At 44.2% G+C, this 14,867-nt stretch overlaps 1 protein-coding gene across 8 annotated transcripts in view; it reads right to left on the reverse strand.

The window, feature by feature from the left end:
* Positions 1–1,338: 1,338 nt before the first annotated feature.
* The window catches only part of LOC310680160 (flavin-containing monooxygenase 5-like), a 38,953-nt gene continuing 25,424 nt past the window's right edge, over positions 1,339–14,867 (reverse strand). For all 8 annotated transcript variants that reach the window (XM_083446493.1, XM_083446491.1, XM_083446492.1 and 5 more), the window contains 6 exons: positions 12,554–12,716; positions 11,104–11,246; positions 6,773–6,972; positions 5,180–5,532; positions 4,157–4,229; positions 1,339–2,155 (listed from right to left, as the gene is read on the reverse strand). In XM_083446493.1, coding sequence (XP_083302619.1) covers positions 1,810–2,155; positions 4,157–4,229; positions 5,180–5,532; positions 6,773–6,972; positions 11,104–11,246; positions 12,554–12,716 — 1,278 coding nt within the window. In that variant the 3' untranslated portion in view covers positions 1,339–1,809. The remainder of the gene's footprint in view (positions 2,156–4,156; positions 4,230–5,179; positions 5,533–6,772; positions 6,973–11,103; positions 11,247–12,553; positions 12,717–14,867) is intronic.

Genomic DNA, 14,867 nt, shown 5'->3' on the forward strand with positions numbered 1-14,867 from the left:
GTTGATCGTACATTTTGGATAAAAGTTTGGTGTTTCCTTCTACTATTTCCACCTGAAATTTCGATTTTTTTCTCATTTATTCCTATCTTTTTATGTTCGTTCCATAGAGCATTTATTTGATGGAATTGTAACCAACTTACTAACCTATCTTTTAACTCTTCATATGTTCTAATCTTCCAACCTTTATCCGATCTAACCAGGTCTTCATAGGTCCATCTTTGCTCTTCCATATTTGGTTTTTTAATCGTTATAATATCAATAGGTGATAACCACCATGGGGTGCTTTTTTCTAGAAACCTTTTATTTCTGTCCCATACCTCCAGCAACGCTCCTCTAATAATGTGGTTTGAAAAACCCCTATGTATCTTCCCTTTGTCCTGCCATAAGTAAGCGTGCCAGCCAAACCTAGTGTTGAATCCTTCTAAATCTGACAAGTCAGTATTATTTAAAGCGATCCACTCTTTAATCCAACACAGGCTCGACGCCTCGTAATATAATTTCAGGTTTGGGACAGCAAACCCTCCTCTCTCTCTACGGTCAGTGAGGATTTTAAATTTAATTCTTGCTCTTTTTCCCTGCCAGATAAATCTGGACAGGGTTTTCTGCCAATCTAGGACTTTACTTCTAACGCTCATCCAGAAAGTTGGCTTTCATTGCCTGAAACCTAGAAATTCCCTACAAAAGAAGGGGGAAGTAACCACAGGCAAGTATTTCTCTAGACTGAACTGGGTTTTGATGTGGGCCCAGTCCTGCAAGTAATTCCTGCAGGTGCTCTTGGATGTTTCCTTGGCTAGACTGCATATTGGCTACTAAAGGAGCTGTGGGATCAAAACTAAATTTCCACAGCAATGGATTGCTGCTGGCCACCCACGTATCTTTGGAGGGCACTCTGAGCTGATCTACACAGAGCTTGACCAGATCATTTACTATGTGGAAGGAAAACATAGTCCTCTGGATATAACACTGTTGGCTTTAATCCTGCTTCCGCTCGTACCTGGTGGAAGGCGCAGTAGGATTCGGATTAATTTACTCTGCACTGCCTGACTTTTTCATCTGGCTGTTTACAGCCACCCTAATTCAGAATGAAGTTCAATTGCCAGAAGATTTCCAAGTTACATACTGACTCTAGGTTGTCTTTTAGCAATCTTTTTTCATGCCCTGAATTATAAAGTTCAAAGGAAAATGTAGTTATGCATTTTCCTGCATCAGCAGGATGTTAAACAAGATCGTCTTTGAGGTCCCTTCCTTCCAGCTCTATGATTCTGTGTAGCATTGATTCTGCTTCTGAAGGGCTATAAATCTTATTTAGGGTTGCAATCAATTTATTTTTTTACAAAATTAACAAAATTACAACCCACACTTTAAAAATATTGAGGGATAAAAAGGTAAGGTATAATTGAATTGACTGACAAATTTGAATAACATTTAATATACATATAATTGTATGTTTGGCACAAAACCTGATTGGTCCACATGAACTAATTTATAGTATTAAAATGTTTTGTGAAATTAGGTTTTATACTTGTGATTAAGAAGAGCAATTGGACAATAGGGTTCCTTAAAAATGTTTTTAAAAGATTTGGGAATAACTGCAATCCAGGAGAGTTTGCAGGTGTCGGGGGGGGGGGGGAGGTTACCGTCTAAAATTCCATTGAAAGGTCTGTGCAAAATAGGGATTGAAGTATCTTTGAAACATTTATAAATTTCATTAGTGAAGCTATCAGATCCTCAGGATTTATTTGTTTTGAGGGATTTATGATCAGTTTCAGCCAATTCCTCTTTCTATTAAATAATGTTGTTCTTCAGCATTTAAAAATAAGCAAAAATTGCAGCCAAGAGAGCCACAAGGCCAACCAGCTTGATCCACAGGGGCATGAAGGTGTTGCTGCTTGAATTGTCAACAGGCCTTGTTCTCAAAGGCTTCAGGATCCGGTTGTGTTGCGTCAAGATGGCTTTCCTGGCTCCATCCCATTTCCCTGGTCCTTCGAGGCGGTACTGATAGGGTGTGCATGGCCCAAACAAAAGCTCCCAGGCCAGTTTGGGGTCAGAAAGAAACAGAGGCCATACACTGGGCTTGACCCCCACCAGACAAGCCAATTCATCCATGTACTCAATATAGTCCACTTGGATGGTGTGGCGTTGGCTCTTCACATACCTGGAAGGGGGAAGAGACAAATATAGTTTACTTTGCTATTCATTCAATCAGTCACATTTATAACCCACCCTTCCTCCCCATGGGGAGCCCAGGGTGCCTCACAACAATAAAATTACATAAACCGATTCAAAACAATATAACAAGCAGCAGTTAAAACCAACAGTATAAAAAAGTGATAAAACTATCCGCCCCAAACTTGGATGAGGGAGTTTGATAGCCAGCATGCTGCTTCTGAGACTGTCCTAATCTGCATCCCAGCAGAAGTGGTTAGGGGGCAGGGAGTGGCACGTTCCTCTTTCACCTCAGGTGCTCCTGGGCAAGACCAGGCGTAGGGCCTTTCCCCCAAATCACCAACTTCAGGATGGAAGCTGCTTGGCTCCCAAGTGATTTAGGGCTTTGCATCCTAGTAGTCCCACCTTGAATTGGGCCCAGTAGCTCACAGGCAGCCACTGCAGTGCCCCAAGATTAAGGATAGCGTGGTTGTTGTTTCTTGCTGCCCCATATAGTGAGCAAGCAGCCATGGTCTGCACTAGCTTTGAGATGCTCTTCAAAGGAAGGCCTTTGTAGAGAGCATTGCAGTTAATTACCTTGGAGGCAGGTACAAGAGCATGAGTAGGAGGTGGGAAGGTCTTCACCTTGAGAATGACATGAGCTCTGAGCATAGGAGGCCCAGGTGAGAGCTGGGAAGGAAGGTTGCTACAAGGCTCTACCATCCAATGCATGCCAGTTAATTGTAGCGAGCTTCTGCAGAAATAATGATTCCCCCTCTCCAAGGGTATATACTGCCGTTTTTTATGTTGAGTATTGTTCTCCTACTTAGTTTTAAGCTGTTAAAATAGGTTAGCTTATTTGTATTGTTACCTAGTAGGACATGCATTTATGTTCTGCCTTTATTGATAGGATGATTGTTTTCAATTGCTCTTAATATGTATTTTTAATTATATTTATTATTGTTCATATGTCGTAAGATACTTTGGACACAGTTTTGTGGCCTACAAATAAACAGATGACTATGATAGCAATGTTTCAGAGCAGAAACTGGAGTCCTTGTCATGGGTCACTACACCCAGTGGCGTCGCAACGGGGGGAGGGCCAGTACGCCCTGGGTTCCATGTCTGCGAGGGTGACAAGAAGTCACATTGCGGGGGCTGGTGGCGGCACGAGCAGCCACCGCAGGGGCCTTTGGAGGATCCTCCGTTCGTGGCTGCAGCCACAAGAAGAGGATCCCGGTGCCGGCAGCAAACCGCTAAGTTTGCTGCACAGTGCATGTGCAGCGTCACACGCATGCGTCGTACGTAGCTACGAGCCCTTAGTTATCATATTTCACAATAGGCCAAATGTGCTGGGCCAGGGCAGGCCCACTTCATGAATTTCATTTTTAATTAATACTGAGGTCTTGTCCACAAGGGCAGCAAAGCAGTCTAAATATCTCTGTTATTATTTTGGTATGTACTGCAGTTAGAATCTCCTCTGCACTGAGTTCAAATTCAAAGAAGCCTTATGCAAGCAGCAATCCATGGAAATAAACACAATATTGTTTGGGCCACCGGAAACAAAACGCTCAGATGAAAAGCAAATGGAAGTAGGGAGATGAAAGCTAGCCACAAAACCACCACCAAGCCAGTCCCCCAGCCCCAGCCCCACCATAAGAATATACTAGCAAGCCCCCACACCAGCAGTGACCAGGGTTGTATACTGGGCTCGTTTTACTTACTGGATCTTCCACAGAATGGGTAGGCTCGATTAAATGAATAAAAACTACAGGCTGACATTTTTATGACAACAATATCATGCAGATAATGCAAAAAAAAAAAAAAAACAACAACCCAAAAAACAAACAAACCCACAACCACCCACCCAAAAACATGCATGCATGAGTAGCTCCAATTCAAGAGTGAACTCCCACCTTGAGGCACCTCAGGAGTAAGTGCAGTTGTAGGAAGTGGCAACACTACAAGACTAGCCTACCTGGTAACCATTCAAGCTAAGCCTGTCATTTACCGTTTAGCCATTGCTGCTGACGTCCTCGTGATATCCGACATCATCCCACTTATTGATGGTATCTTAGCAAGTCCTAGAAAAGAGGCAAAAGGGAAGAGGCGACGTTTTGAGGACCTGGATCAAGGCAGCTTGAAAATGTAATCAAGGGAGGCAAGAGGCCCTTTCTGGAAAGTCCTGGGGTCTCTTGCAACAAACCAGAATTGCTCCATCCTAGTCAGCAGGAATTCTCTTTTCATTTGAGAAATATCAGCCTAGATTCCCTGTGTGCATAACTAAAGCTGATATTTCTGAGCTTTCAGATAGATAAGGGGAGTTGGAATGCTGCTAGGTTTCAGGGTCCCCAAGAAAATGTGACCTTCCCACCCCAATTTCTCTCTCCCCTTCCAGCCCCACTTAACATCCTGGTAATAAAGCAGGTGGGAGAGAATGAGTATTTTTCCTTTCACTCATCAGAAAGAAAAAGTGTCAAATATCACACACCCGCACCCATTACTGTATTACCATGCAGGGGGAAGGAAGACTTCCCTTTTCCGAAAGCTTTCTGGAAAACCTCTTAAAGAGATTGTTGACACATTGCTTCAAGGAGGCAGGAGGGCTGCTTTGCTTTCTTATTTTTAAATGAGCTGTTGGAGCCCCTTCATTTTAAGGACATAAAAGAAATAAAAAAACTCTCAGTTATTGCATAAAGTTAAGGTGGCAGCAAGCTCCGCCACCCCTCTCTCCAAACCTCTGCCCCCTAGGAGCCTCTCTGGGCCAGGCAGCACCCCATAGCAGTGCCCTCAAATCTGTCCCCCGAAATGTCACGGAGGGAAGCTCAAATAAAGGACGCTCCATGGTCAGCTCCCATGAAGAGATACTCCTCATCATTCAGCAAGGTCGAGTGACCGTAAATAGACCTGGTGCCATGAAATTAACACCTGCCATGTCCAGACTTTCCAAATTTGCCAGTATAGCTCATTCCTTCAAACACAGGATTCTTGAGATCACCAGCAGCATGAAATGGAGCAGTTTGAAAGCTCTTACCCTTAAACACACGGACTGCCCAGCGAGCCTGCAGCTCTGAAATGGGCATGATGGCACCCAGGGGTTGCACAAGGCCAATGATTGCTAGAGTAGGCTGCTCCAAGTGTGGGGGGAAGACAAATTTATACAGGGCGGTCTGGTTCTCAATGACTCTCACAGAGTTTCCCAGGAAGGGAAAAGAGAAACTGTATCCTGTGGCAAAGACAACAAAATCGATATCGTCTTCCTTAGAGCCATCTTCAAAGACAACAGCAGTTTCAGTAAATTCACAGATGTTTGGTTTCACCAGCACCTTCCCTGAAATGATGCAGTTTGGAAGCTCATCGTTGACAGTTGGATGTTGGCTGAAAACCCTGAAAGATACAAAAACACACAGGGTGGAAGTCAGTGTCATGGTCTTCCAGTCGTTCCATCGGCAGAAGCATTTCAGCTTGTCAGAGAGAGGCTTGCTCCCTGCCACATGCTGCTCTGGGACTTCTCCCAACCTCAAGCCAATTGCAGGGGCACATGGCGGTCGGAGCGGGGAAAGCCGTTGTGCAAGCAAAGGGGAAGGGCTTCTACTGACAGTGTTGGCTAGGTGAATTCTCAAAACAGCTATTTAATATTATTATTATTATTATTATTATTATTATTATTTAAAAAGCATTTCTAAACTGTATAATATTTTCAAAATATGTAAGCAGTGCACAGACTAAAGATCAACAACAAATTAAAATACTAAAATGGTATTATTATTATTATTATTATTATTATTATTATTATTATTATTCCTATACCACCCTTCATGAAAATCATAGGGTCATTTACAATTTAAAATATACAAAAAATATATAGCACAAAAATATATAGCATAATAACAAAAAAAGCCAATACTGCCCTCTACATTTTAAAAGGCCACCGTTTGTTTAATTAGCCTGGAAGAGGAGGAATGTTTTTGCCTGGTGCCTAATTAACATATGAAGCAAGGGGCATAATCTAAACCAGGGATGGGGAACCTCAGGTGATGTTGGATCCCACAGCTTCAGACAGCATGGCTAATGGTCAAGGATGCAATTCTATAAACTATATAAATACATATATAAATATATCTCTTAAAAATAAGTTATTCCAATAAGAGCAGCACAGCAGCAGCCCTTTCATTGAAAGCAGTCAGTTCCCAAAGTCTGATGGAACAAGGTGGTCACATGCCAGCAGAAGGACAACAAAGAGGGAGCCAGTCTAGGAGCAGCCACATATTGTAGTGCATTATTTTTAGCTGTTATGTCTATTATCCTTAAATTGTCCTCTGTGGTGGTGGCTATTATTATTATTATTAATAATAATAATATTTATACACCGCCCATCTGGCTGGGTTTCCCCAGCTGCTCTGGGCAGCTTCCAACAAGAGATTAAAAATACATTCAAACATCAGTCATTGAAAACTTCCCTAAACAGGGCTGCCTTCAGATGTCTTCTAAACGTCAGATAGTTCTTTATTTCTTTGACACCTGACATTTTCTGGAAAATGCAGCACTGTACAGTCGCACCTTGGAAGTCAAGCGGAATCCATTACATAGCCATACATTGACTAATTAGCATACTGCTGAGCCATACCTGTGTTTAGGTTTCAGGCCATAATGAGAATGGTTGAATCTTGCATTTAAACGACTCTCCAACCAGTGATTCAGCATGGACATGGTTGCGCACTTCTTCCGTAACATGTTAAACCGAGTAGAAAGTACCACATCTGCTGGATAGCCTCCTTCCCCAACACGATTCAGTATCCACGCACCTCGGCGAGTGCTGAGAAAGACCTGGGTATGGGAAGACAATGATTTAACTAAGATGTCCATGTGATCTGTTCTTCATGAAGTTCCTTCTTCCACCTGCAACGTTCCCCAAAACTGCAGAACATTTTAGTTGGACATCACCTGTGAGATAGAGGAAAATATCTGGACGCAGAGAGCAGAGGGACAGTCCTGGATTTACAGAGCCATCCTAGTTTCTGATTTGATGCCAGAATGTCCCGCTTTTCCTGAGGACGCCCCTACTTTCATTGGAGCCAAGGAGATGAGTAACTATACAATATTATGCATTCAAGTCTATGAGTTATTGTGTATCCAGAATGTTGCAAAGTAGTTTAATATATTTGTTACTGAGTAAGCATCCGAAAGCCAGACAGATACCGTGAATAAGTTATCAAGTTTCTTGAAACCACATTTAAATTGACAGTATCTGTTTGGCTGTCGGATGTTTATTCAGTAATGAACTACTTTGCAAAATTCTGAATGCACAATTAACCCACATTAACTAACTGCCTATGCAATGGATGTTTTAGGCTGTCATATAGAAAACAGGGTAAAACGCATTTTTAATGAACAAAAAAATAATGGCTACAAATTAAATACACTAAAATCTTCATCAAATGTGTAATCTATGGAAGAAACGACAAACAAATTTAAAATCTGGGTGATAACTTAAAAGCTCTTTTAAAAAGGCTTCATTGCAATTTTGAGAAAGAAAGCAAAAAATTAGAATCGTAGAAACGAGTTGGAAGGGACCCTGAGGGTCATCTAGTCCAACCCCCTGAATTGCTAGCTTAAAAATTAAATAAATTAAGAAGTTGAAGCTAAACAACTTATTACTTATTCAGAGGATCTGTCTGGGGATCTGAGTCAGAAAATAACAATGGGTAACAAAATTAATTAGCATTTGCACGTAAAAGGAAGTCACAGATATATGGCTTAACTTGGAGAAAACCATATCTAAAGACAAAACAGTATGAATTCTTTGAGAATTCCTGGAGAACAGGCGAAGTCCCAGCAGACTGGAGGAGGGCAAATGTTGTCCCTATTTTCAAAAAGGGGAAAAGAGAGGACCCAAATAATTACCGCCCAGTCAGTCTGACATCAATACCAGGGAAGATTCTGGAGCAGATCATTAAGCGAACAGTCTGTGAGCACCTAGAAAGGAATGCTGTGATCACCAATAGTCAGCATGGATTTCTGAAAAATAAGTCATGTCAGACGAACCTGATCTCATTTTTTGACAGAATTACAAGCCTGGTAGATGAAGGGAACGCAGTGGATGTAGTCTACCTTGATTTCAGCAAGGCATTTGACAAGGTGCCCCATGATATTCTTGTAAAGAAGCTGGTAAAATGCGGTCTTGACTCTGCTACCACTCAATGGATTTGTAACTGGCTGACTGACCGGACCCAAAGGGTGCTCATCAATGGTTCCTCTTCATCCTGGAGAAGAGTGACTAGTGGGGTGCCACAGGGTTCTGTCTTGGGCCCAGTCTTATTCAACATCTTTATCAACGACTTGGATGATGGACTCAAGGGCATCCTGATAAAATTTGCAGATGACACCAAACTGGGAGGGGTGGCTAACACCCCAGAGGACAGGATCACACTTCAAAATGACCTTGACAGATTAGAGAACTGGGCCAAAACAAACAAGATGAATTTTAACAGGGAGAAATGTAAAGTATTGCACTTGGGCAAAAAAAATGAGAGGCACAAATACAAGATGGGTGACACCTGGCTTGAGAGCAGTACATGTGAAAAGGATCTAGGAGTCTTGGTTGACCACAAACTTGACATGAGTCAACAGTGTGACGCGGCAGCTAAAAAAGCCAATGCAATTCTGGGCTGCATCAATAGGAGTATAGCATCTAGATCAAGGGAAGTTATAGTGCCACTGTATTCTGCTCTGGTCAGACCTCACCTGGAGTACTGTGTCCAGTTCTGGGCACCACAGTTCAAGAAGGACACTGACAAACTGGAACGTGTCCAGAGGAGGGCAACCAAAATGGTCAAAGGCCTGGAAACGATGCCTTATGAGGAACGGCTAAGGGAGCTGGGCATGTTTAGCCTGGAGAAGAGGAGGTTAAGGGGGGATATGATAGCCATGTTCAAATATATAAAAGGATGTCACATAGAGGAGGGAGAAAGGTTGTTTTCTGCTGCTCCAGAGAAGCGGACACGGAGCAATGGATCCAAACTACAAGAAAGAAGATTCCACCTAAACATTAGGAAGAACTTCCTGACAGTAAGAGCTGTTCGACAGTGGAATTTGCTGCCAAGGAGTGTGGTGGAGTCTCCTTCTTTGGAGGTCTTTAAGCAGAGGCTTGACAACCATATGTCAGGGGTGCTCTGATGGTGTTTCCTGCTTGGCAGGGGGTTGGACTCGATGGCCCTTCCAACTCTAGGATTCTATGATTCTATGATTCTATGAATTTAATTAATGAATGTGCAAATGATAGAAGCAGTGCTGGTATCTCAATGCCACAAGGTTGGACTAGACGACCCTTGCGGTCCCTTCCAACTCCACGATTTTGGGATTCTGTGTATGTGATCATCAGCCCTGGAAGTTATTTTCAGAAATTTGTGCAGCAATATTTAAGAATAGTGCCAACACATGTGCAAAGTGCCTTCATCACTAAAAGTGCGACAATACACAGAATTAAAGAGCAGGCATTACAGGGAACATGATATCTTCCTTTGGGAGGTGCCATAGGAACACTGCTTGAAGCCAAGTACTGCCCCAATTTTGTCTGATATCAGTTTTGGGCCCCAGCTGAAGGGGCCTCAGACACGAGATCCCCACCCCCCATCCCAGGGACCAGTTGAAAATTGCTGAGGGCCTTCCTTGATGGACTAGTTATTTTTCTGTGTGTTGTAGCAATTACAATGCATTGTGCTAGATGCCTTTATTTAGTAATTTTAAGATATAACAAATCTAAGAAATAAAGAAGGCAAAGAAATACAATTAAAACTCAGTTTGAGTATTTAATGTACAGGCAGCCCCTGTTTATGTGTGTTCAGTGCATGTGCAACAGTATATATGCTTATTGTGCCGCCAAACCAGGAAGTGACCTGAAAACGTCTTAAAGATGTCATTGAAACATCACTAAAAGGGTGGAAAGGGGGCAGGTGGGGGACTTGCGGGCTTTTTCAGTGGGTTTCAATTTTACATGATTTCACTGATGTGTGCGGCACCTTGGGACGTTGTCAACCCTGCGTAAACGGGGGGCTGCCCGTAATGTATGTGGAGTCTCCTGGCTTCAACCACAAATCCACAGACATGCTGTGGACCACCTGAATGAAGCTCATGGCACACAGTTTGGGAGCCCCCCTGCTCTAAAAATCCTCTCCTTGCCAGCAAGTGAAAAGAGCTTGAATCCAAGCACCTCCTCCCTCTTCCCAGAGCCTATCCTTTGGGCATCCTTTTTGCAACTACCCACTTTCCCCTGGCAGCATGAGTGACAATTGAGACATCATCTGCCCGCCTTCCACAGCCTCTCCTTCCAACCAGCTAGAGCTCTCTCTCTCCAGGGATGCTGTTCCTTGCCTTCTGCACCTCCCAGGGGTCCCTAGAGATGGGGGCCTGCCTCAGTGCCCATCTTCTGTCACAAAAGAGCCGGCAGTCAATCGTGCTGTGCAAGCTGGAGCTAACTCTTTGTTAGCAAAACCACAATCCGCCGGGACATGGTGGAGTGTCAGGCCTAATAAACACAGCAACTCATTCCCGGCAGGTCTTGTCCCCATGCAAAAGTTACCAAGACAAAAAGCCCCTGCCTCCCTGCAGCCCAGGGCTTTCCCCAAGCAATCGATCGGAGACTGCTCCTCCATTTCATGCCTCTCCTGGTTGTGGGAGGGGAGCTTGTTGCCGCACGACTGACTCCTCTCTGCCTCTTGGTCTCCCTCATCCCAGTCTCCTGCTTCAGCTCCTGCCTCTGATTTGTTGGTCTAGCTCTTTTTCGCTGCTCTCAGACCATTTCCGTAACCAATCCCTTCCACTGGCCTTCTGCTACTACATCTTTGACACACTCTGGGGCTGCTACACCAGGCAAAACCATCACAATATAGAACTGTCCTGAGATCTACGGGTAGAGGGTGAGATACACATTTAAACAATAATAAATAATAGTAGCCAGACCTGTTGTGCCAAGCGGCTTATCTCCACAGCAAGGTCCCCGCCTGAGTTCCCAATGCCAATCACAATTACTCTTTTCCCAGCAAACTCAGCTGGGCTCTTGTAATCACGACTGTGAAAGTAGCGACCTTTGAACTTTTCAATTCCTGTAAGTGAAGAGCAAAATTGTTCAGGCTCAGGTAGTGTGGATGTGTCTTGTACATGAGATCTGGCACTGTCGTTTTCTGCTGGTATGAAACTGGTAAACTCTGTAGTTGCAACACTAACTGCACTAAGGACTGGACATATTTTGAAGAGCAAAAACAAGGACACATTTGCTGAGTTCTACTTTGAACTATGGAGCTCTATGATGAAAAAAGAGGACATGTCCTGGAAAAAGAGGACATATGGCAACCAATCTGGACAAATTTTATTCCTTGCCCTCCCCCCCTGAATTCTCTCACAATATTTTTCCAAACCACATTTGCAAAACTAGTTCAGTTTTGTGAGCCTAAACTTTTAAGCAAATGTACTTTCTGGACTGTTCTAGGAAGGAAAAAAATAACTTTTATGCTAGTGAAGTAATCTTTTTGGATTTTTGCTCTTTGGTTTTTAATGCTTTGTTGCTTATTTTAGCACTTATCCCCCTCCCTAGTCTGATCAACTCAAGGCCAGTGTGAGAGAAGACGCTTTTCATGCGAAAGGCCCCAAGTTCAACCTCAGCACCTCCTGGCACAGCTGGGAAAAGGCAATGGAACTGCAGAACTGCTGCCAGTCCATTTTGACGATACAGAGCTGGATGGATCCATGGCCAGACTCATTATAAGTCAGCTTCCAATGTTCCCATGGAACTACGGAAAGAACTGCTGCACCAGTGTGATACAGCTGTGCCACTGTGATACTTTGAAACTCACTGGCTGAAATGAACAACCTGTTCTCTGTCTAAGCACTACTTACTACACAGAGTTGTGGTGAGAATAACTGTGGGATAACAAATACACAACACTTTGCACACTGGAAAAGGCTATAGAAATGAGTAGCAAGTTAAACATAAAGGAAGAACTTAGCTTATTTTAAGAGAGAGAGAGAGAGAGAGAGAGAGAGAGAGAGAGAGATGCAGTTACAGGATTGGTTCCTTGATAAGACGGACACTGCCATGTGGTTTTCTCTGCTGAGCACCTTTATGTAAGGGCCAGTGCCCAAAACAGCATGAGCCGTGGGAAGCTCAGGCAAGGGAGACATGGCAAGGGGAGCGTGCACATTTCCATACTAGAGGCAACGACTGAGGGGTGGCAAACCCTGAAGCAGTCACAAAATGTCATAAAAACATCATGAGAAGGGGCAGGAGCAGAGTGGTCTCACGTGTGCTCAGCTGGCACACGCGGGGGTCCGTAACCCCCTTGCAAAACAAGGATTGCCTGTAACATCGGCCTGCAATGGCTCCGTCGCTCCCCTTAGCACCCACAGAGCGTACCTGGGAAGGAGTTCAGCGGTAGATGTGCCTTTGTGTGATGCCCAGTGCAAACCAGGATTGCATCAAAGACGGATGACTCTTCTTTTCCACCCGTCTCTGTGACAACATCCCATTGGCCAGTGCTAGAGAAATCTGGGCGCCTTTTTACACTGCACACCTTAGTCTGGAAAGAAAAAAGTCAGCAAGAGAATGACGAAGGATTTATTTCTGTGATATTAATGTATACCTCAGCATATGGTACAAAATACATATCAGAAGACACCTAAGGGCTGCGGTCTTAAACCTACACACTTGAAATGAAAATAAATGCTTCCAAATAAAACTGATTGGGACCAGACCTTAGATTATTCCATGTTGAGCAAATTCTTTTCTGGGGGTACTCAGGGGTACGCAGTACCAACACCCCCACACCCCCACTGAAAAGCATTGGTTAAAAGTGTGGCACTGACTATTACAACTTTGTAGTGAGTACTGACACCTTTTCTTTTTCTGGAAGAAAAGCACCACCCACAACCCTTGTTGAATCTCAAGGGTAAATTTCAATTCCTCCAGTACCAAGAAATAGATGAATTTTACAGCATACTAGAATAAGTACAGTGGTACCTCGGGTTAAGAACTTAATTCTGAAGCGTATGTAACCCGAGGTACCACTGTATTTTGCTTATTTATTCAAACATTTCTATTGCATCTTTCTTCCTTTTGGGAACCCCCAACAGCCGCAGCAGCAGCAGCACATGCACAATAGATTTGACAAAACAACAGTGGGAGAAATTGGTGGAGGAGACTAAAAAGAGTGAGCTTATCTCTTTGGGATTAAGGCTTGTTGCTTGTCTGAGCTGCTTGGTGGCTTGGCTGTGGGTGTGGCTGCATGCTACTGCCAAGAGGAAGCCAGGCTGAGCAAGGGAGGGAGGGAGTGGGCAGAGGGGTTATCAGCCAGCAGCAGGTAGACTTGGCTGATAGCAGCTTCTGAGAGCTTGCAAATAAACAGGAGTGTTGGCGAGGACATTTGGAAGAGAAGGCCCAGAGTGCCGTCTCACGGTGTCTGTAGGACTAAGAGACATGGATGATGAGGGGGCTACTGAAGTGACCTGCAACGCCTGTGCCATATTTGTCTTTCTGCCTCAGAATGTGCAAAACTACACCTGCAGCAAGTGCAAGCTGGTTGCCTCGCTGGAAGAGAAGGTACAGCAACTTGAGGCCAGCCAAGTCACCCTTCAAATTACTGGGCAAGATGATGACTTTCTTGGCAGAGCTGAGTGGACTGTCCCGGAAGAACAACTACAGAGGAGGAAGATCGCCAGTTGCAGGAGACAAACTCCTGGAGGAACTTGGCTCACAGAAGCAGTACTCTCAGAAACCATGCTGTGTCACTGGAGCTGCAAAATTAATTCCTTGCGCTCACCTCAGACACAGATACTGGGCCAGAGGATCAAGAACATAAGTTGCAGAGCTTAGAACACTCTGAGGTGGTTTTGGAAGGCACTGGGTATGGAATGATTCCTGCCACTCGCCAGAGGAGGAAGGGGCTTGGGTTGGTGGAAGGGGACTCCTTACTGAGGGGGACAGAGGCAGCAGTGTGCAGAGGTATGTCCTGCAACAATTCAAGGACAGAGAAGTTGCCAAGGCTTATAAAGCCCACTGGTCACAACCCCTCCCTTCTGATCCACGTGCATTCAAATGCCAGACACAGCCCTTGATGTATAGCAAGGAACTATGAGACTCTGGACTGGAAGCTCAAGGACCATGGGGCACGGACGTTTTTTTCAACACTCTTTCCTGATGAAAGTCATGGCCCAGGAAGGAGGAAAATACTGGAAGTAAACCACTGGCTGCATAGGGGATGTTGTCAGGAAAGGTTTGACTTCTTCTCCGCTTTCTTGAGTAAGGACTTCTGGCAAGAGATAGGTTACACCTCACAGCAGTTGGCAAGAATGTGTTTGCTAAACATCTTGCTGATCCACTCAGTCAGAACTTTGTATGGTTCGTTCAAACAAAATGATTGCAAGTGAAAAAACCATGCCATTTTTGCGACGTTACAGACGAGTCCTGTGTTTTAGCTTAGCTCTGTGTAAGCTGGCATCAATTAGTCCCGTTTATCAACTGTTTAGCAAAGCAGTTTTTATGCTGTCCTCTTGGAGTCGGCAGAGGTGCACGGTTGACAGGAAGGCATGTAAGCGAGTGAATAACTGCATGAGGGATCCACTCACACCTTCTATAGCCTCTTGTTTCACTAAACCCTCGTGACCCTTCTTCCTAGACAGGTTGTCTCCTGCCTTCTGCTCTCCACTGGCTCCACCCCATCTTCAGTGGTTGC

The sequence above is a fragment of the Podarcis tiliguerta genome (assembly GCF_965153285.1).
Source record: "Podarcis tiliguerta genome assembly, chromosome: 6".
In the NCBI taxonomy this organism is placed as follows: Eukaryota; Metazoa; Chordata; class Lepidosauria; order Squamata; family Lacertidae; genus Podarcis; species Podarcis tiliguerta.